The 22751-nt window shown below is 41.5% G+C and overlaps 1 protein-coding gene and 1 long non-coding RNA gene across 2 annotated transcripts; one reads left to right on the top strand and one right to left on the bottom strand.

Moving 5' to 3' along the window:
• Positions 1 to 6145: 6145 nt before the first annotated feature.
• LOC134087058 (eosinophil peroxidase-like) lies at positions 6146 to 20788 on the bottom strand. Its single transcript, XM_062540262.1, has 17 exons — positions 20754 to 20788; positions 19769 to 19837; positions 19348 to 19432; positions 18995 to 19167; positions 18721 to 18853; positions 18451 to 18580; positions 17892 to 18098; positions 17157 to 17514; positions 16716 to 16876; positions 16264 to 16525; positions 15562 to 15732; positions 14547 to 14784; positions 13990 to 14189; positions 8037 to 8087; positions 7712 to 7847; positions 7012 to 7121; positions 6146 to 6751 (listed from the first exon to the last, which is right to left on the bottom strand). Exons 2-17 carry the CDS (start codon positions 19833 to 19835, stop codon positions 6747 to 6749), a joined length of 2487 nt encoding a protein of 828 aa, XP_062396246.1. The 5' UTR covers positions 19836 to 19837; positions 20754 to 20788; the 3' UTR covers positions 6146 to 6746.
• On the top strand, positions 11192 to 12075 carry LOC134087062 (uncharacterized). Its single transcript, XR_009939796.1, has 3 exons — positions 11192 to 11231; positions 11330 to 11760; positions 12047 to 12075. It is a non-coding gene; the product is annotated as an uncharacterized LOC134087062 (long non-coding RNA).
• Positions 20789 to 22751: the final 1963 nt, after the last annotated feature.

The raw sequence follows: 22751 nt of genomic DNA, 5'->3' as shown, positions 1-22751 counted from the left end.
GTCCTTGTAACGATGCGTGCCCGAGCGGGTGGATTGGTCAGAGCTGAATGATGGACAAATGCAGCAGTCTTTATCCACAAAGGAATTTTCTTTATTATACTGTTACTGTATGTAAGCTGCCGGCAGGTGATGCGAAAAGACAAACAAACACTGATACAAACGAAAACAAAAACTGGGACAGTGCCCCCTAGTCTACCTACAGCACAGGTGTCAAACTCAAGGCCCGCGGGCCAGATGCGGCCCGCCACGTCATTTCATATGGCCCGCGAGAGCTTTAAGGGTCTGATACAGTATGTGGCCCGCGAGAGCTTAAAAGGTCCGATACAGTTTTTGCGTATAGGCAATACACTGCAATACAATGCACGCATGTGAGACTGACAGGGAGGCAACATCAACCACCTTCATCTATGATCAGTGCAACTGGCTACATCACATGTGATAGCAACGTGTACGTGTGAAAACAAAATAGACCAGTATTCTAAACTATTTTAGCGAACGGAGCGCCTAAATTACGCGCTCGGTTTAGCCTGCCTGTGAAACGCATGATTGTTTAAAGTGCGTGTGCTTCTTTGAGAGGGGAATCGATGTAAGTTGTAAACTATGTGATACGTTTACGTCTACGTTTAAAAGGCATGTATAATTGTGTGTAGTCCTATTATCCAAAAAATCCAGCTCCAAATCCTTGCTAAACGAGCAAGTGATTGTTTTGGCCAAAAGCGAAAATAAGCCTATTCTGACCGAGAAGAGGTGCATTCATATCAGGCAAGCAGAGGTATGCTAGAAGTTTGTAGTAATCGCCCTGTTGCTTTGCATTTTCATTTCAGTTTAAAACGAACAACATAGAATCCACACAACACCTTTCAACTTTAAAATTTCAAAGAAAAAGTCCACCGGGACCGTTCGCTTCTACTGTACCTGTATGGAACGGTGTAGGTTAGTGACGCATTTCATATCAAAAAGTGCATCGATATGAATCATATGGATGCACTTTTTGACATGACAGTTTGCATCACTTGCTAGATGTAAAACTGCATTTCGTTACTGGTATTTCACTCGTGCAATGACAGGAAAGTTGAATATACTCGAATCTAAAAACTCAGAAATATGAAAAAAAAAAAAAAAAAAAGAATCCATGGCATGATCTCTTCCTGACTCATTGAAAAGTCAAACTGTATGGAACTGACAGTGGTGTTTTGTTTTTACAAAACATAACAATAATAAAAAAGAGCATGATACCTTTTGCTCTTCTCGATTTTAGAAGTTTTACCAATGCTAAAGATTTTGTGGCTGGTGCTACAAATCTTAGAAGTTACATCTGGCCCTTTGAGGGCAACCATTGGGCTGATGTGGCCCTCGGTGAAAATGAGTTTGACACCCCTGACCTACAGTATAGCCTACCTCAAGAGGTCTTTATAGCAGGACCTCTCACACCTGAGGAGGAATCTATCTCCCCCGTCTGAGCTATGCAGACCCCATATAGAACACTGGCCTGAACCACTCAACATAAATCAATTAACTGAGATACACAGCATTTCTGTTCACACATGACATAGGCAATACACATTACTAATAAACTTTCATGTTATTTATCTCCAATGCCAAAAGAAACATTACTACGCACAACATATAATTACCTCTCTGAACACCCCTGCCCACATACGCGCTCCCAAATCCAGGCGCGAAATATGCACACAAAAGGTTCCCTTGCCCAGCACCCCAGTTTGTTCCCTGCCACGAGGAAAGTAACTGAAGCACCGAGAACAGGCAAGCACATTCACACCCAAGCATACCTACAGTTTAAGCATTTCTATTTTCCCCAACTAGGAAGCATTGATTTTAAACACGCGCATTTAAAGAACGCTTACCTTGCCGGTAAACATAGCTTACGCTTTAAACCCGGTGCACTACACGGCATAGTCTCCTGTATGAAATAACTCTAAACAATATTTCTATAACTTAACCACAGTCTTAACATGCATCAGGTCTGCCACCACAACAGTACACAAACAAACATTCACATTGCTAATGATTTAATAGTGCAGTCTTTGTTCTCACCGAAGTTAAGAAAAGTCATTGTTCGCGTTGCGGTGGGAAAGCCGCATTTGCCAGTGACAGACGCACTGCGCTCTGTCACAGTCCTTCTTGACTTTTATGAGATGTTCTGCATCTTGACATAGAGAGAGCCTCATGTGATTGAGTAATTCCCTGTGTGTGTGTGTGTGTGTGTGTGTGTGTGTGTGTGTGTGTGTGTGTGTGTGTGTGTGTGTGTGTGCGCGTGTGTGCGTTCTGCTTTTGACTGATGGCCATTTCTGTGCCGCATTTCTGTGCCGAGTGCTGCTGCTCCATGTCTCACCATGACCTCTGACCCCTGTGGCCTGATCCAACACACAGCTCCCCATGCCTCATCTGGAAGCCCTGAGTTATGGGCCTGTGTGTGTGTGTGTGTGTGTGTGTGTGCGTGTGTGTTTGTGTGCGTGTGTGTGTGTGCGTGTGTGTGTGTGCTTGTATGTGTGTGTGTGTGTGTGTTGGTGTGAGACAGATATGTGAGTTTAACGCTCTCAATGTCTCAATGTCTCTCAATGTCTCAGCTGCTGACAAAAGCCTTCACCCTAGCCACTCCCTTAGCACCAGAGATGAGAGATCACACAGATGGACAGAGGGTATGTGTGTGTGTGTGTGTGTGTGTGTGTGTGTGTGTGTGTGCGTGCGTGCGTGCGTGCGTGCGTGCGTGCGTGCGTGCGTGCGTGCGTGCGTGCGTGTGTTTTTGTTTGTTTGTTTATGTGTGTTTGTTTGTGTGTGTGTGTGTGTGTGTGTTTGTCTGCTTGTTTGTTTGTGTGTGTGAAATAAATGTGTGTGACGCTTTTCAGTGGTAAGGCAGTGGGGGCCCTGGCCAGCTGTTGCCAGTTGTTTCATGCTCAATGTTAGGGGCAATGTTCAGCTACAAGTCCAACAATACCACTTGGGCTCCTCTGTAAATGTCATAAGTGTTGTTGACATTATTTCAGACGTGTGTAAGGGCCCTTACGCTGAATGCTTTCATGCTTGTTCTATCACATCACAGGCTGGAGAGACAAGACCACAGTTAAACCTGTCTTTACTTCTCTCCTTCACAGAGTTTGTCATGATGCATTTGATACCTGATAGGGTAACACTTTATAATAACTACACACAATTTATTATTTATTAAGCATTTGTTAATTATTAGTTAATGGTTTGTTCATCATTAGTAATTTATTGTTCATGCATAATTCATCATCAGTAAAGCATTTGTTCACAAAGTTATGAATGGTTTGTTCATAGTAAATAAAACAAATGTTTGTAAATACATGGTTTATGCCTTATAAATAATGAAACAACCATTTATAAATGAAATCATCTCCCTATTATGAACCAGTTACAAACTATTAGTAAATGCTTTGATCATCATTTGTAAAGTATTACTCCTATGTTAATTCCCATACTGTAATTCATGATTAACTCAGGAGTTACAAGTGGTTAGTTAATGATTTTTGTGAGCTCATCTAAAGTGAGGACTGTATATGCCTTGCTACATATTTACAAATGAGTTATAAATGTTACAGTTGCATTTATTAAGACACTTTCATCCAAAGAGACTTACACTATCAATTAAATTAAAGAGCAAGGCCACAATGGTGGCACCCGGGGATTGAACCGCCAATTCTTAGGCTTACAGCATACTAGCCCAATGCCTTACCCACTACACTACACCTGCCCATGACTATTTTAGCTATACATTTAGAAATATAAAACAGATGCGCGTGTTTGCTCTGAACAAACATTTATAATTGTGTATAGGCATGATTTACAGATGAGAGTTAATTTAGGAATTATGCTTCAAAATTAAGAACACAGCATTTAATAACATGCTTAACAGTGTGTAGTAGAAGACACTCTTGCATAGTTTTATGTGTTTTTAACTGAGCGGATGTTATGTTCTTCACTTCACAACAAACAATCAATAAACACCAGAGTAAAGTGAAAATGTTTTTACTTGGTTAACTTCACTTCGGTATACAAGTCAAGTCAAGTCAATTTATTCGTCTCCCTTGGGAGAAATTTTGGTTAGAGACAGGGTACTGCTGCAGACATACATTAAAACATACAGAGACAGCAATGTGACAGACAGTATTGACAACTAAACAGAGACAAAAAGGTACATAACTGGCAACCAGATGAGGACCAAAGTGCAAGAGGAGCTGACTGTGCAAAACTGCCCTACCTGAAGCTTGAAACTAATGCACATTTAAAGTGCCAGTGCACAATAAAGTGCTGGTGCAATCCAAGTGCAGTGCACAATCAAGTACTAGTGCATATCAAAGTGCAGTGCACAGTAAAGTGCAAGTGCATATCAAAGTGCAGTGCACAGTAAAGTGCTGATGCATATCAAAGTGCAGTGCACAATAAAGTGCTAGTGCATATCAAAGTGCAGTGCACAGTAAAGTGCAAGTGCATATCAAAGTGCAGTGCACAATAAAGTGCTAATGCATATCAAAGTGCAGTGCACAGTAAAGTGCTAGTGCATTTCAAAGTGCAGTGCACAGTAAAGTGCTAGTGCATTTCAAAGTGCAGTGCACAATACATATTAAAGCACACATACAAATACTTCATATTAAAAATGCTGGTACAGTTGTAAAACACTACTGGTACATGTTACAGTTCTGCTATTAAAAGTAAACCTTCCTACATTTGCTCATTAATGAGCTTAACTGACACTGGGACAAAGGACTGTTTGAACCGGTTATGTTTGCATAAGGAGACCCTGTATCTTCTCCCTGAGGGCATCAGGGAGTATTCATTAAACAAAATACGTCAGTCAATTATTTACTTGTATTGTATGCTTTAACTCTATAACTATTGTATCAATGCGCTGCTTAGTTCTACTTCAAATGTAGTCATACGCATAACAGGAAAGTAGTCCTCTGAAAACAACTAAAACTAGATCCCATCTATGTCAGATCAGTAGCAGAGGTAGTGTAGTGGTTAAGGAGCAGGGCTATATTCTATTGCCTGTTCGGTTGGGGGTTCAGTTACCAGCTTCTGCGGTTGTCTTTAATTTAATTGACATGTGTATGTTGCTCTGGATAAAATTGTCAGCTTAATGAATGAATGTGAATGTAGTATTTACAACTCATTTACAAATGTGTAGCAAGACATAGAAAGTCCTCACTTTAGATGGGCTCACACATATCATTAACTAACCACTTGTAACTCCTGAGTTAATCATGAATTATAGTATTAGGAAGTGGTTTACAAAACATGTATTCACATCCTTACTAATCATTAGTGTAATAACTGTTAAATAATGACTAGTATTTCATTAACAAAATATTATTGCATGATATATTAAGTATTAGCAACACTTGATACATATTTTAGAAATAGGCTTCTTCAACCAATCATAACTTTATGAACAAATGCTTAATTGATGATAAATCATGCATGAACAATTAATTACTAATGATGAACAAACCATTAACTAATAGTTAACAAATGCTTAATAGATGATGAATTGTGTGTATTAAAAAGTGTTACCTAACAGGTAAGATCATTCAAAATCCCCATGTTATTTTCTTTCTTTAAGTATATTTTTTGGGGGATTTTGCCTTTATTTGTATAGGACAGTGAAGGGGGAGAGAGAGATGGGGTGGGATCGGGAAATAACCGCAGGCCTGACTCGAGCCTAGGTCCCCGTGGGCACTCGGACCCGTAAGTGGTATGAGCACTGTAGCCTTTTGCGCCACAGCATATACTGTGATCAAAGTACATTTCCCTCTATAGCCCGTCCCCATGTATTAACCAAATAGCTGAGGAGGACATTTTACAAAATCAATGCATAACCTCACTTAATAGAAAATACGTTCTGCATTTTTTGACATTATGTTCATATTTCTGGGTCCATTTTTATTTCTTCTTTCCTAAACTCTACACAACACAGAGAGAACAGAGAATGTTTGGCCAGTCAGGGAAACTCCTCTTGGTTCAGAGCAGCAGGTCTATCCCTGCTCTGCTGTAGAATCACACTATCAACAAAATCTTGAATACGACATAATACGACGTTAATACGACATAAAATAGTGTTTGCAAATAATTTGACTATAAATAACATTTATTTGCACATAAAATCTGCCATTGCCATCCCCTTTATTGTGAGATATACTTAGATAGTTCACATAAAATATCTGTTCCAGATTAATTCATTTCAACAATGTAAGATTTCCTGAGGGAAGTATTGAATCCATTTATTCAGATTAATTTATACCATTTAGAAGTTGAAAAGGATCAGTGTTGCTTTAGACATACAAACATTACTATGCATTAATATGTTGCATTTAAAATGTATACAAACTAGAACAAACTAAAATGTATTCTGTAGTCAGACGTTTGTAACACCTGTTTCAGCATTTATCATTTTTACATTTTGCAATTTAGACTACATACATGTATTTATTATACACATTTGATTATTTCTACTGTGATTAAAAAAAACTACGCAATCGTTTTTTTTTATTAGAAATACATTGCCTGATTGTGCTGAAGTTCAATTCTCATGTTGTCACATGTTTGGTCCATGTTTTTCAGAATTTCATTGTGAAGTCCATCAAAGCCATAAATCTAATTGTATACATTGCATGCACTGGATGTGCCTTGACCCTTTACATAATAGTTTTCGTTATTTGTCTGTGCTGGTCTACAGCAGTGTGTGGCCTTCAGTGAGGGTGATCTGCTCACTCTGTGAACAAAAAAAGAAGATTGTAAACATAGGACCTAGTTCAGGTCAGAACAAACCTGCCATGAGGTGACACATAATTTCAACAACAAAACTACAAAAGTTGAATGCATGGAAACTGACAAGCTATGCCTTCATAAACCACTAGTGGGCCACAGATGGAAAATACCCATGTCAGTGTGCTCACATGATTGTGTGCCGCTGTATGTCACTTGCAAGTACTTATTGATACTGGGGCATATATGGTATTTGGTAACACTTACTGACTGGGTGGCATTCATAAGATACATCCAGATATTTATATGTCCCACCACAAGGATCAGAGAACACTGCGTTTGTCACAGGCACAGCACAGCTTGACTTTCCATTGCACCTATTGAAACAGCAAAAAAGAGTCTTAGCATTATTGTGCGTGTACAATACCTTAATGTGTATTGCAGTCCAGGTGTGTGTCCCTGAGCAAGGCACCCAACTCGGTCATTAGTTCACTGTGAGACCCTCTAGATAAGTGTGAGTGTTAGTTAAATATGGCCTGGGAGGTGTCATTGCACATTTTATTTATTTATTTATCTTTATCGAGAGAATGTGCACTGATTTTTCCAAATTGTGTGCTCGCTTTACCAACTTGTGGCTTCATGTTATTAGATTGTGCACACAAGTTAATATGTTGTGCTAGTGCTGAGTGCTACTCTCAATTCAGTACATTGTGTGTATGTTTTACTTAATACATTTTACTAAATAATGCACTCATTTTACAAAAAAATCAAATGAGAGCACAATATAGTTGAGTGCACTATTTAGTAAAACGTGTGTCTGATTAACTAAGCTGAGAGCACAATTTAGTAAAATGAGCGCACATTAGTAAAATGAGCGCACATTCTGTAGATACATACAAAATAAATCTTCCAATGACACTTCTGGGGCTCCATATAACTTGTCTATAATGTACAAAAGGAGTGGTACCTGTCAGACATAATGCGTAGAGACTGGTTCTGGTGGCATTGGGTGTTGGAAAGCTGGTTTGACGGGCGTCCACTGCTGCAGGTGTCTCTGTTGCTGCGTCCATAGCTGGCTGAGATCACCTTGATGAAATCCGCCCCTGTGCAATCACCCCCCGTTACAAAATATCTTTTCTACAAACAGGAAGTTCCTTTTCCAGGAATATGATTTTTGAAGCATGATATCATGCATGTAATCTGAGCTCATCAATTTCCCTGGAACATCAGTGTTTGAATATTCTTTTTGCATGTTTTTTTTTATATTAGCAGATATGGTGCTGTATACATACCACAGGAGAGGTGCCCCGTCCTGCCTTCACATACTTCATGCCTCTTGGCCTCTGAAAACAAGAAAAAGCAACTTGGAGGATGGAGATGAACAACCTGTCAGAGCCATACACCTCTGAATGTTCTTTGTTGTTTGCTTCCTTCTGATGCAGGGTTTGCTGTCACATGCTTAAAGCAAGACTAACAGACTTTGATATAGGCAACTGTGTTTATGTTTGAAACAGGATACAATATGCTCAGCTCTGTCTAATGATCACCAAGACAGACACTAAGAGATAAAATCAGTGTGAATGATAATCTGATGGATGGATGGATGAATGGATTGATTGATTGATTGATTGATTGATTGATGTGTTGTGAAGCGGCGGCCATATTTTGTACCGTTTTGCAGTACATCTACACTCTAAAAAATGCTGGGTTGATTTTGTAACCCAATTGCTGGGTTGTGATGATTTGGGTAGTTTCAACCCAATATTGGGCTCTAACAATCTTTCATTGCAACCCATTAGTAACCCAACTAATTGGGTTGAGGAAGTAACCCCACGCATTGGGTTGTAGCCGCTCCTCCTACTTTTAAAAAAATCTCGGGCATATCATCCGCCATTTTTTCCAGACGACTTTGCGGTGTGGTTGAGAGACGTTGAGAGACGGTGACCTTCTCTGTGTCAGGTAAGTTAATCATTACAAAACATTTTTCTTGAGTAATTCAGAACAATATTAAATGAAAAATATGTGTGGTTTCAGTGTAATAGGCTAACTCTAAGTAAACATATTACAATAGCCTACTGAATGGTTGTAACTGAACTTAGCTTAGCTTAGCATAAACGTTTATCATTTAATTGAATATCATCGTACCATCCAGCCAGAAAATAATAAAAACGTATGTTTAAGTTCTGCAATCTATATCGTCGAAATTTCTAATGGTTTAGTTACAAAAAGCAGTGAATATATTTTCCGTTTCTTTTTGCCTAGCAATCGCTAGCAATGTGCTAGCGTGACATTAGCATTTGAGCAGAGCAACGTGTCACCGCCATAGACAGTAGCAGCTAAAGGTCACCGCGCCATTTGCACCGAACTTCGGCAGGCTAGCTGCTAGTTTGCCATTATGCCCAACATGAGGTAACGGATTTGCGTCAAGCCTAGTGAAATGAGTTTGTACTTCTGGTAACATTTGCAATTGCCTATATGTTCGCTTAGTTGTAAGGCAACTAAAATGAGTTTGCGCTCATTGATTTATTGGTAATAATCACCTGACATTTGCACAATTTTATCCAGAGCCGCAAATTAACGTTCTCCAATCACAGATGACGATATGAATGGTTGTAGTTTAGCATGCTTAGCTTAACATAAGCTATTATAATTTAATTGGATATGATCCTGCCATCAAAAAACAAAAATGCATGTTTAAGTTGTGCAATCTATATCGTCGAAATTCCTAATGGTTTAGCGGTGAATATTTTCCTCTCTTTTTTTTGCCTGGTAATCGGTTAGCGCGCCATTCACATATCAGCAGAGTAGCTAATGTGTCACCGACCGTGCCATTCGCACCGCAGCAGAGCACATGGTAAAATTAGCTTTTTAGACCTAAGTTGTTGGTCATACAGGTTGGCAATACTGGCTTAATGTTGGTCTCTTGTTAAAGTAAGTACGTTTAGCTGTCAGAAATGGTGCACTTTTTAGAAAGACAGATAGGACTAACACCGACAGTAAAAGTCGTGAGTTAGTTAGTTTAGCTGCTACTGGCTAGTTTGCTATTATGTCCAACATGAGGTAAAAAATAGAGGTAACGTATACGGTCAGGGGCTACTGAAAAATGAGTTTGCATCTCTGGTATAACGTTTGCAATAGCCTATATATTCGCTTTTCAGGTAGGTAAAATGTACAGCTTACGATATCGTTGCCATCCTTATGTACATTTTACATTTCTCAGGGCCAGTGGAATGCAGCTGTGACCGTGTATTTTTAGCTATGATATTTGTCGAGTCGTTAAATTTGCGAGTTCGGTTTGGTTTAATGTACGTAGCCTAGCAGGTATTTGTAGTGGTCTTTTTAGGCATGTGGATCCATGTTCCTGTCGTTCATTGTATTTCCAATTGAAACACTTCGTTTTCATTTTCATCTGTATAGCATTGCTTGTGTGATAATTATGCTTGCTTAACAGTTAATTTCTTGTTGTTTTGGATGTTTGTTGCCTAGTATGTAAAACAAACGTCTCCCCTGCAAGACATGTGAGAATTGAGATGATTATGCGATTGGATTATATCTAGAATTACGGATTTTTGTGTCGTGACATGCAAGTTTGGTGTAATCGCATTTTAAATATACGCAAAACACATTTGAATACCGGTATGCATGCCTTCTTTGTTGTACCATTCCTAGTCGCTCTAAATTCACGGTCAGCTCAGACTTGTGTATGCGCAGCCTTCTCTCTCTCTCTAGCCTGTCAATGTAATGATGAAAACCAAAACAATGCTTGAACATTTCCATCCCAAACTACTTCATCTACATTATACTAGTATTTGAGATGTAACAGATGGTCTTGAATCTTAACAATCTGTGGTTATGAATATTTGAATTTTGAATATTTGATTTGATTCTCATCACATTACCCCATGTGACCTTATTTTTTTTATTGCTGTGTTTTTGTTTAAGATGGATGATTTTGTTCAGACAAAATTGCTCGACTGGGGGCTTGGTGACCTGCTTCCTACTTTTGAAGGTATGTAGCCTACTAACATTCATTAGACCTACCTCCACCAAGGAGGTTATGTTTTTCCGTCACACAGCCTGGAATATGTATAGGGTCAATTACCCATATCGTCTTGGCGGAGACAAGCGCTCTTTGAGTCATTTTCTAGTTAAATGGACTTGTAAAACCTGCTAGCAAATATTAAAAGTGACCTTCCAAAGCAGCATTGACTTGGTCTGTTTGATTAAAAAGTTATTGTAGCAAATTTGAATTTGAGCCATAATAATTATTATTCCATTAAAGTGCCCCTCCATTGCACACTTTTTCCTTGTTGCTTTGTTGCATAGAAATCCATCTATAGCATTTTTGCATAAATGCTTTTTTGTAGTAGTCACAGGTGCGTAATATTTATTTTCTCATGTTGTGCAGCTGAGAAGATCGATGAAGAATCATTTCTGCTTTTGGACCACGGCTCAAATTTCAAAAGTACTTCAATACGTTGCTTAAGGTGAGCTATAGGCATTAAGTCTGCACAAAATGTACATTTGTTTTAAATGTGGCAGATCAGTAAGCCTTGAAATAGCCCAGTATTTCTCTGACCGCCAGTGCTTGACGGCCACTGGGAGGAGGCTGCTGCCATTCCACCTGGTCCAAGTTTGACCCTGCCGGTGCCTGACGACCACCGGAGGGAAGGAGAACACCAACACAGGCTCCGCCCAAGGCCCCTGACTGCAGTTGCCATTCCCCCACCTGACTCCCTGCCGGTGCTTGACGACCACCGGGGGGAGGGAACTCCTTTGGCAATGCCCTCGCCAGAGGCCACGTGATGCTGCAGGCCTGCTTCCCCCATCTGACTCCCTGCCGGTGCTTGACGACCACCGGGGGGAAGTAAGACCTCTGTAACGGCCCCACTGCAGCCAAGAACCTGTTGACGACCTCATGAGGCAGCCGGCCTCTCTCCAGTCCTAAGTCCCTCCCTGCCGGTGCCTGACAACCACCGGAGGGATGGCAGGCAGCGGTGACGCTCAAGCCAATAGGTGCGCATGTGTGTGTGTGTGTGTGCATAAGTGTGTTGCACTTTCTCTCCTGTGTCATATAGAATGTATTATATGGAATGTGTCAATCTTTGAGTGTTGATTGGGGGGAGGTGTTAGGGCAGTTGCAACTTGAAGATGTGCATTTGCAAAAGTCTTAACGGAAGCCCTTTTCAGAATTTGCCCCCTGACTAGAGGACGAAGTGGAAAAGTAAAGTTGCGCGTTGTTTGTCTGCCTTTGGGTGTCAATTTGTCTAACAGAATCTGCTTTGCCCCCTCTCATCTACAGGTTGGAACAAACTTGGCAGAGTTCCTGTCCCAGGCAAAATCAGAGTACCCCTTCGTTCTGATGTTGGGTGATAATCATCAGTGTTCCCAAGCATTCACAATCATCGATGGAACTGCTCTGGAACATCCATCCCTTTTGGGGGCTGTAGATGTGTGCTTCAAAGCCTTCTTTGTCTTTGATATTCAGTATCCACATGCATGTGCACAGATCTGGGAATTCATACAGACTGTGTATGAAATCCCAGGACCTGTGCGTCCTTGTGTTAAAGTAATGAGGGCACAGTTTGCAGTGTAGTTTTCAGATTCAATCTGAAACTTTGTGGCCGTTTAAATTAGAGGCCTCTTAAGTGTGTGTGCGTTTTTAATGCTTCATGCCGTTTAAGTTAGAGGCCTGCAAGTGTGTGTGTGTGTTGTAATACTTCATGCCGTTTAAGTTAGAGGCCTGCAAGTATGTGTGTGCGTTTTTAATACTTCATGGCGTTTAAGTTAGAGGCCTGCAAGTATGTGTGTTTTGATACTTCATGCCGTTTCAGTTAGAGGCCTGCAAGTATGTGTGTGTGTGTTGTAATACTTCATGCCGTTTAAGTTAGAGGCCTGCAAGTATGTGTGTGTGTTATAATACTTCATGCCGTTTAAGTTAGAGGCCTGCAAGTATGTGTGCGTTTTCTGCAAGTATGTGTGTGTGTTATAATACTTCATGCTGTTTCAGTTAGAGGCCTGCAAGTATGTGTGTGTGTGTTGTAATACTTCATGCCGTTTAAGTTAGAGGCCTGCAAGTATGTGTGCATTTTCTGCAAGTATGTGTGTGTGTGTTGTAATACTTCATGCCGTTTCAGTTAGAGGCCTGCAAGTATGTGTGTGTGTTATAATACTTCATGCCGTTTAAGTTAGAGGCCTGCAAGTGTGTGTGTGTGCATTTTTAATACTTCATGCCGTTTAAGTTAGAGGCCTGCAAGTATGTGTGTGTGTTATAATACTTCATGCCGTTTAAGTTAGAGGCCTGCAAGTATGTGTGTGTGTGTGTTTTTTAATACTTCATGCCGTTTCACTTAGAGGCCTGCAAGTATGTGTGTGTGTATTGATACTTAAAGCCGTTTCAGTTAGAGGCCTGCAAGTATGTGTGTGTGTTTTTTAATACTTCATGCTGTTTCACTTAGAGGCCTGCAAGTATGTGTGTGTGTGTGTGTGTGTGTGTGTGTATTAATACTTCAAGCCGTTTCACTTAGAGGCCTGCAAGTATGTGTGTGTGTGTGTGTGTGTGTGTGTGTGTGTATAATGTCAATCCAGTTAGAGGCTTGTACTTATAAGTCTGTGTGTCTGTCTATATATTTGTAATACTTGATGGTAAACTGTACCTCAAATTCTTAATAAACAACAATAATTTAGATAAGTGTCTGTTTTTTTTATCATCAAAAAATAGTTTAGTTAACCCAAGGGTTGACTCAGTTTGAATTGTGCATAAACCCACTCTTTTGGTAATTTTAATTGCAGTGTAGTTATTTCCACCCAACTGCTGGGTTGAACATAACCTATTCCTTTAGTAGTTTTAACTCAGCAATGTAGTTATATCTACCTTGCATTTGGGTTAAAATTGTTACCCATTAATATAGTAGTTTTAACTCGGCAATGTAGTTATTTCTACCCAGCTCCTGGGTTAAAGATACAACCCAGCATTCTGGGTTGTTATATGTAACCCAACCCATTGGGTTGACGCAACCCAACGTTGAGTCGGTCCATATATGACCCAGCACATGGGTTGATATTGGGTTGATTTCAACCCAGCCGTTTTTAGAGTGTAGTTGATAGCACATTCACACATAGACACACACACAACTCTCGCTTGCACATACACACATCCAGCAGACACACACACAATATGCTTAGGTCATACAACACAAACTACTACACACTCACACATCTAAATTCATGATGTGGGTATCTTACCGTTCTCCTTCCAGGGTCGAAGGTCAAAGGCTGGGATATCCTGGCAGCGTGTGTATCCAGAGCCACGTGGGCGGTACTCGAAGGGGTTCTCAGGGACGTCAGTGATGCCGGTGTTGTCACAGATGACACGGGACAGAGACGCTGTGCGCAGAGACTCACGCTGGGCTTCAGTGAACACGCCATCATTCTCCCACCACAGGCTGACGCACACATTCATGCACAGTTATTAGCTAATCATACAGGAATATGCAGTTCTACTCAAGAATCTAAAAAAGATCAGAGTGTGTGTGTGTGTGTGTGTGTGTGTGTGTGTGTGTGTGTGTGTGTTTGTGTGTGTGTGTGTGTGTGTGTGTGTATGTGTGTGTGTGTATGCGTCTGTCTGTGTGGAAGTGTGTCTGTGCATGTGTGTGTGTATGTTTGCGTGCGTATGTGTATGTGTGTGCCTGTGTCTGTGTGTGTGTGTGTGTGTGTGTGTGTGTGTGTGTGTGTGTGTGTGTGTGTGTGTGTGTGTGTGTGTGTGTGTGTGTGTGTGAGAGAGAGAGAGAGTGTGTGCTGACCTGTCTCCCTGGCGGATTTTCTGGAACTGTCTGGCAATGATGCAGGCAAACAGCGGTCCCACGCGCCCTCCGTCCACGAAAGGCTCGGCCACTCCTCCCAGCCACACGTCGATGTTGTCCACGGTGCCGTAGAGGTCCATCAGGTCCTGGGCCAGATCGGTGTTGTTCAGGACCTCGGCTAGCTCATCCAGCGTACTAGGCTGGGACAAGCCACAGAAGCCACGCCAGCTATTGTAGCCTGCCAAGAGACACGGACGGACTTACATTAGCCACTCGTGTCCCAGGATGCCACTCTCTGCACTGCCAACAGCAACACTAGAGGGCCAGCTACAGTGTGGGATAGTGTCAAATACTACTAATATTACTAATTACCCCTATTTCACTTTTTATTGATTATTCTTTTTATTGTTTAAGTTGAGCTAGCTCTTGAGCATGATACATTTCATTACTGATAAATCCTTTGATGAGTACATGACAGTAAACTTGAACTTAAACTGAACTTACTACTTGGTAATTCAGCATACAGAAATATCCATCACCTCATACCATGACTATCAATGTGTTGTGTAATACATATGTGAAAATGTTGAATGGAAGATGGATACGTCTAAGCAGGGATGCAGTGGTAAAATAAGAGGTGGCTATACTATGGATTCTGTGATCTTGATGAGGTGGACTGCGTCCTGCGGTAGCGAATTTCAGAATGTGTTAAAACTGTATTTGATGATGGTGTAGGTTATTATCTAATGTTTATATCAGTACCAGTGGTATTATGGTTCCTTGAGTGCACATATTGATTGTTGAATGTTAAAAGTTGCAATTGGTGAATGAACTCTTTTGAGGGGTGGATAAACTCTATTTCTAAAACATTCCAGAGGTGGATGAACTGTGTTGACTTGCGTTTAGCCTCCACTCCATCCCTGCGTAGAAGGGAGAGCACATACTGCACAGTACCTGGAAGGCCATGGTCGCGTCCCCTCTGCATGTAGAAGGGAGAGCACATACTGCACAGTACCTGGAAGGCCATGGTCGCGTCCCCTCTGCATGTTCAGCGCAGCCAGGTCCAGCGCCACGTGCCCCAGGAACTCAAAGAGGCGCTCGCGCAGCTCGTTGTGCATCATGGCGTCCTGTGTGTTGAGCTTCGCCTGGCGGCCCACCAGACCACGAATCACTGGGTCGATGCCACCTACAGGCAGACACATGAAATTTATATTTGAGATTATTAGCTTGCTATGAGAAAATATTGGCTTGTCAATACAAACAGCATTCGACAAATCGAAAATATATTATTTACTTAAATGTGTTTACCAATTTAGCATTATGTGAAATGCACATTCACTGATGTTAATCTAAAAACACTAAAAGAAGATGGACTAAATTCAATCATATTCCCAGGACTATATGTTGAGATTCATTGGACCCGAGTTTGGCGGCAATATAGGAAGCAGGAAGCTACATCAAGGCACCCACTCTGAAATGGGCGAGACCTCTCCGATGAAGTTAATAAAGTGTGAATAAACCGATCACATGCAACCAATGTTCTTCTGATAGATTCTGATCTATCTATCTATCTGTTACCCTGTCAACTAAATACACGGTCAAACTCAAACCCATTGTCTCTTTTGAGCTTTTCCTAACTGTGGGAACCAGCGGAGATACCTAACTGTCGTACCATGATGCGTGCATATTGGCAGATCTATGTAATGCTCTCTCTCACCCTCAAAAACCAGCCTCCAGGGGGTAAAAAAGTTCTGGTGGAACAGCACACTGGGAAACTGTGGGTGCTCTTCATAGGTCTCATTCAGGCGGAACATAAAGGGCTGAATGGCCAGATGGGCAAAGCGGTAGGCTGCGGTGGCAAACACGTTTGAGATGGACGGGTCCACATTCTCATCATAACCAGGATAAGGACCCAGCTCAGCTCCATTAAGGATGTCTGGGCCAACAATGTGGAGCAAGTAGTCACGGAACGTGATCACCTGTGAGAAAGAGGAAGAAGCTCAGCAATGTGGCATATTACAGTGAGATGCTGTCAGTTTTTAGAGTTCCAGCAGTTATCATATAAACATCAAGCATGCATAGCTTTAGTAACTATAACATTGTGCATTCATGCTCTTAGACTTTCATAAACACACACACACACACACACACACACACACACACACACACCTGGAAGTAGGCCCCCAAGATCTTGCGTGCCTCCTGAAAGACGGTCTCTCCGCTCCAGTTGGGGTTAAGTCGGCCCAGAGCACGTGCCAATCGGTTGTGTTCCCGCATCATCATGGTGTGCATGGAGGCCAGCCCAATGTTCTCATCAACGCGCTCATCCCCTATACAGTCACAGGCAGAAGAACACACACACATTTGCATTTGTTCCCTATGTACTGCACTGACATAACATCACAAATAGCATTTTCCATCGCATGCATTGTTTCAGCTGATGCTTCTATCCAAAAAAGTCTAACAAAGGAGGAACAACATCGAATAACCATATATACTACCTTTACATACAAAAAACAGATATCCAGAAGGTGACAATGCAGAGGTTTTAGTAAAAAATAAAATATCGGTAAGTGTAGACAGAGTGTAAACACATGCGTAAATTCTTACCAGCCAGGAAGCAGGGCACGTCTTTAGCTCTCTTATCCCCAGTGATAGCCTTACGGTTGGCACACAGGTCCTTGATACGAGAGAAGGGCAGCAGCTCTCGTCCATTATCTGTGAATCGGTCGTTCACCTCCAGCAGGCCGCTGTCGTGGGTGCGGTTGCGGAGTTGGCGCGCCAGCTTCTCCTCGGAGCCGTACACCTGCCCTGCATCCAGGAAGGCAGTCAGGGTGTTCAGCTGCTCCCGCACGGTGGCGTCTCCGAAAATGTGACCGTTGTCGCCAGTCCCGCAGGCCGGAGCGGAACGGAAGAAAGGGATGCACTCATCAGATCTGCGGCCAAAGCGAGGGTCATTGCGAGGAATCTGTATGTTAAAAAAGATTTAGGAGTGAAGCATATCCAATGGGATGACCTAAAAAAGTCCAATTCTATTTTGAAATTATTTTGGTAACACTTTAATTGAAGGTACCTACATTGTCATAAACACATGAACCCTAACTCTAACCCTGTCATGACAAAACCGAATGACAATGACAGAAGCATTACATCATAAATGTTTATGACTTATTTATAATGCTAATAACAAGTTCATGACAATGGCATGTTACTCTCATGTAGATACCTTCAAGTAAAGTGTAACCATCATTTCTATTTATTATGTTTTTAACTTTTAAACTATCACCATGCCTGACAAATGCAACATGCTAATGACAGAAATATGGTAAGTGAATGTAAACTTACACGAATGGGGAAGCATGGCTCCGTACGTTCACAGGTCTCGTCACAGTTGATGCCGCCATTGAAGGAGCGGATGCTCGGAGAGTGAGGGGTGAAGGTGAGGTCATGGTCTGTCCACTGGCCGAAGATGGTGATCAGATGGGTGTAGAGAGAGTCACTCACCACATCCTCGTTGCGTGTGCTAAGGATGCGGTTTGAAACGAGCCTCACCTGTGAAATGTTGAAAAAGGGCCATAAAAGGTCATAAAATTAAAGGAATGCAGGCAAGCTGCAATGCATGATTGTTCATGATCCAGCATTGTGTTTGTTTACAAAGTTAGTTAACATGTAGATGTTGAACAAATGTAACTTATCATTGATTGATCAATTGGGAGTTTTTTTGAACTGGCTGTTGATATCCACTGCAGACATGCAAGAGCACACACAAGTGCACAAGTGCATTGCACAAGTGCATTGCCCACCTACTACCCCCCCACCCCCCCACCCCCCACCTCCCACCATGCACACACACACACACACACACACACACACACACACACACACACACACACACTAAACATACCAGCGGCAGCAGGGCTCCATTGCGCCGGGCCTTGGGGTCCCAGCCCTGTGGTAGGGAGATGCCATCTTGATACTCAGCTGGAAGCCAACGCGCAAAGGGTGTTGCAGCGGAGCCACGCCGGGGGAAATTCCTATGAGAGCGCACACACACACACACACACACATTGAATTCAATCTTCCATTGTTGTTATATCTGAGTCAGGGACAAAGATAACAACACTCAATCCTTTATTGTTTTTAACTCAACCCATCTGTGCATTGTGTGCATTACCTGTTGTTACAGACACTTGTAGCTGTGCGGAACTGGTCTAAGTCGGATATTTTCTTGCATTTGGGTTCACGTACACGAGCAGCACACCCAGTCAGACGAGCGATTGTATCCAGCTCCTTATTGCTGATCAAATCTACCACCAACACAGGAGTATTTGTTTATTGTGCATTTGTTTGTGTGATTCACTTATCCATGTTTTTATGTCTGTATACAAACTATGTAGAGTTTGTGTGTGTGTGTGTGTGTGTGTGTGTGTGTGTGTGTGTGTGTGTACCTGTAGCATTAAGTGAGCGCTTGTGGATGTGGTGTCTCTCGTTCAGAAGGTGGAGGGTGTACTCCAGGTAGTCAGCTGATCTCACAGCAGAGCGCGCGTCTCGGGACGGCTGCTTCACCAAACGCAGGAGGTCAGATGGATTAGTGACACCCTTCCTCACACGCCTCAGAGTCCTGCACACACACACACACACACACACACACACACACACACACACACACACACACACACACACACACACACACACACACACACACACACACACACACACACACATTGAATAGCATCGATGTGTTTTTGACACATTAACACACATCAATGCTGAAATATGCACAGGGAACTGCCTCACTTACTCAGCACGAGAGTAAGTGTACGCATCATCAATGACTTTTTTCGCATCGCTGATGGCTCTCAGTACGGCACTGCTGCTCAAGGCCTCTGTGAGTGGTAATGAACACACACACAAACACACACACACACACACCCAACCATACACAATTTAACATATTTTATGATAGTTACAGTAAGTACATAATTGTTTTGGTTCTGCATTATTGTTCTGAATTTTCACTATACACACATGTGTAAATTGTACAAACTACATTTCAAATGTACTATAACTACACTATAACTAGAATACTGTTAAATCCATGACATCATCAGAGATAATATGTTTATTGATCTTAGCAGATGCATTTTGTCTAAAAAAAAAACATATAGAAATGTGATTTAATATTTAAAAATTAGTGAAAATAAGAGTCCGATTTTGCTCACCTGCAGTCACCTGTCCCAGCACACACGCACACAGCCCCACAGCGAGAACACACAGCACACGCTCCATTTCTGCAACACACACATAAAGTAATGAAAAGGATCAGCATAAGATGGTAAAACAGGCGATGGCAGCGTAATGGTTAAGAAGCTGGGCTGGCATGTAGTGGTGGGGGGGGAATCGATTCTGTTCAGTATCGCGATATTTGTGCGTGCAATTATATCAATACAGGAGCTCAAAGTATCGTAATACTTAATTATAGATTTTAATTATCTATTTGAGTCGATTTTACTCTGGGTTTACTCTGATAACATTACATTTGCTTATTATGCCCACAAGTTGTCACAAGTTGTGCATTCAAAGGCAATTTCAAATAAGAATGGCTTCACAATACACAACACTCCATCTTCTCCATCGAAAGTGTGGGTGTATTTTGGTTTTCAACAAAAAGCGAATAGGGACCTTGACATGCACCATGTCAATGAGTTGAATAGTGAATTTCCTTATTTTTGGTAATGCCTTCAAATAATACGGGAGACATGAATAGCAATATATCGCAGATATAAAGAATATTTGCTGTTTCACAATATGTTAAGAATTTCAATAATATCTTATCGTAGCCCAAATATCGCAATAGTATCGATTCGTCATATTTTTGCCAAGTCCTACCCATGTGGCAGCCTGAAAAGTTATGGGTTCAACAACCAGCTTCCACCTTTGTGCCTTTGACCAAAGCACTTAAGGCTTAGCCCACCACAGATGGGCCACAACTATCCACAGGCTGCAATCTCAGCTGTCCATTAACGAAGTAAATTTGCTACACAACACTTAATTGCCATTACAATTTAACTTAGATTTACACTAGCCTGATTCTCACCACTAACCCAAGACAAAAGCATAAAGCCTTAACTAAAGAACAGAATGTTCCATCAGCATGCATAGCAATCATTCCCATGTCTCATTGTGTGTAGGCTGCGATGCTCTTACCTCTGGCAGATTGCTCCACCTCTAGGATACCTGTCTGCAGATGTGTGCAGCATTTAAAGCAAAACAGGTGGCCACGCCTCGAAGCATCATCAGTCTGATCATAGTTTCACAGCTCCTGGTGTGTCATGCCAAAGCATGGTTTCTAAATGGTTTAGTACTATCGTGTTCTGACATACACAAACCTGCCCTGTCAGGTGTTTTCCGTCATTGGTAACATTTGCACGGGCCACAGACGTAGGATAACAATACATGACAAACAAACAATAGGGGATGCTCCATTCATCATGAGTAAACAACCCCAGCAAGTCTGGCGTGTTCTGAGATGAAGGTATGAAAACATCAAGACAATGAATGAGTTATGCAAGAGGGCTGTGCTTCAGTGAATAGCAGACAATTGCTGTACATCACTATCTTCTCAGATTTTCCTGGGTCAATGCCGTGGAAGGAAACTGCTTCCTGTTTAGAATATTGACACATTTATATTCTCCATTAAGTCTCAGTTTAATGACAGTTGAGGAAGTGTCCCTTCAAACATCAAGACAATGAATAAGTCATGCAAGAGGAATGTGTTTCAGTGAATAAGAGACCATTGTGGTACATCACCATATCTTCTCAGATTTTCCAGGGGTGCCTACCGTGAAAAGGAATGACTTCCTGTTTAGAAGACTAGACTGTAGTCAAGACTGCTTAATCCAAGAAAAGACATTACCAAGACCGGAGGGTATCGAGACCAAGACCAAGACAGACCAGTCGAGACCAAGATCAAGTCGAGACCAAGACCAAAACAGGGCACGAGATCAAGTCAAGACTGAAAACAGACTAGTGCTAGAGTGCTAGGCTTGACATGATCACTCACTTGCATGAAGTGTAGCACCATAGTGAGGCCTAAAATCAATATGGTTTAATTTCAACTACAGACACAAGGTGTTGCGCTCTCGATGAAAGTATTTTTAGTCAGGTGCGTCAAACCAAAAGGTATCAGAAAAAGGCAGTATGGGGTTCGCACTCAGTGCGCATTGAGAATAGCCGATTAGTCGAATGAAACGTCTGCTCACCCAGTAAAAAACCTTTCTTCAGCAAAGACTTTGTCTACATTTTTTCAGAGTGCGAACCCCTTACTGCCTTTTTCAACTACAGACACAATACATCACAGGTCTTCACTAACGTTTCAATTCAAATGTGTCTGTTGAATGGGTGAAAGCATCTGTGTGTAGCAACTGCATGACAGCTACACACAGATCATCTCATATTAGAGGTTTGATTTGGCAAGTATCTTAAACAAGTAGGCTACGTTTAGAAGGATGGTCATGGCTGCAAAATGGTAATGGTTTGCCATTACATTGCCATGACTAGTTAAATAAAATTCATGCTACCTTTTCTATTGCATTGGCCATTCATTTGGTTACCCATAGCTCTGAAGTGTAAGTAGCATACAGCATGGCGTCTGACATAAAAAAACAACAACATAAGTCTCCATTTTCCCAGTTGATTTTAAAACCTCTAGGGCTTAGCGGCCACATGCGTGGACAGAACTTTTTAGCTTATAGCCTATGTCCACAATCGTGTTCACTACTAAATTGGGGATGTTTTGGACACGTACCTGGGCACTTATGCTTCCATCTGGTGGTGTCAGAAGAGTCTAACATAATAGGCCTACGGTAATAACAATATGGCGGCAAACACAAGCGAAAATTCAAGTGGCCACTCCATACACAAACATCTTCCAGGTAAAAAATCCTGTATTATTTTAGAACTTATTCTTAGTTAGGTATTTATAGAAGTGCTGAACATTAGTCATGACAAAGAAATTCAGAAAAAAAAACTGTAAAATAAGAACTTAGCATGTCGCTAAACATGAAGTAGGCTACACGTACTGTAGGCTATACTCGAGAAAAAAAGAGAAAAAAGTATGTCTGGTGTAGCTAAAAGCTGTACATTGTCTAAATGTAATAAATAACAATTCAACAACTAAACACATATACATAGATTAGTTGGGTT

This window comes from Sardina pilchardus, chromosome 7 (assembly GCF_963854185.1).
Source record: "Sardina pilchardus chromosome 7, fSarPil1.1, whole genome shotgun sequence".
NCBI classification, from domain to species: Eukaryota; Metazoa; Chordata; class Actinopteri; order Clupeiformes; family Clupeidae; genus Sardina; species Sardina pilchardus.
The sequence above is the reverse complement of the archived record's forward strand: the minus strand, read 5'-3'. Positions and strand labels throughout refer to the sequence as shown.

Excerpts from the sequence above, each read along its gene's own strand:
- LOC134087058 (XM_062540262.1), bottom strand. The coding sequence starts at position 19,835 with ATGGAGCGTGTGCTGTGTGTTCTCGCTGTGGGGCTGTGTGCGTGTGTG. Across the intron at positions 18,099-18,450 it reads ATGGAGCCCTGCTGCCGCTG|GTGAGGCTCGTTTCAAACCG; the intron begins GTATGTTTAGTG and ends AACATTTCACAG. Across the intron at positions 17,515-17,891 it reads AGCCATGCTTCCCCATTCGT|ATTCCTCGCAATGACCCTCG; the intron begins GTAAGTTTACAT and ends TTTAACATACAG.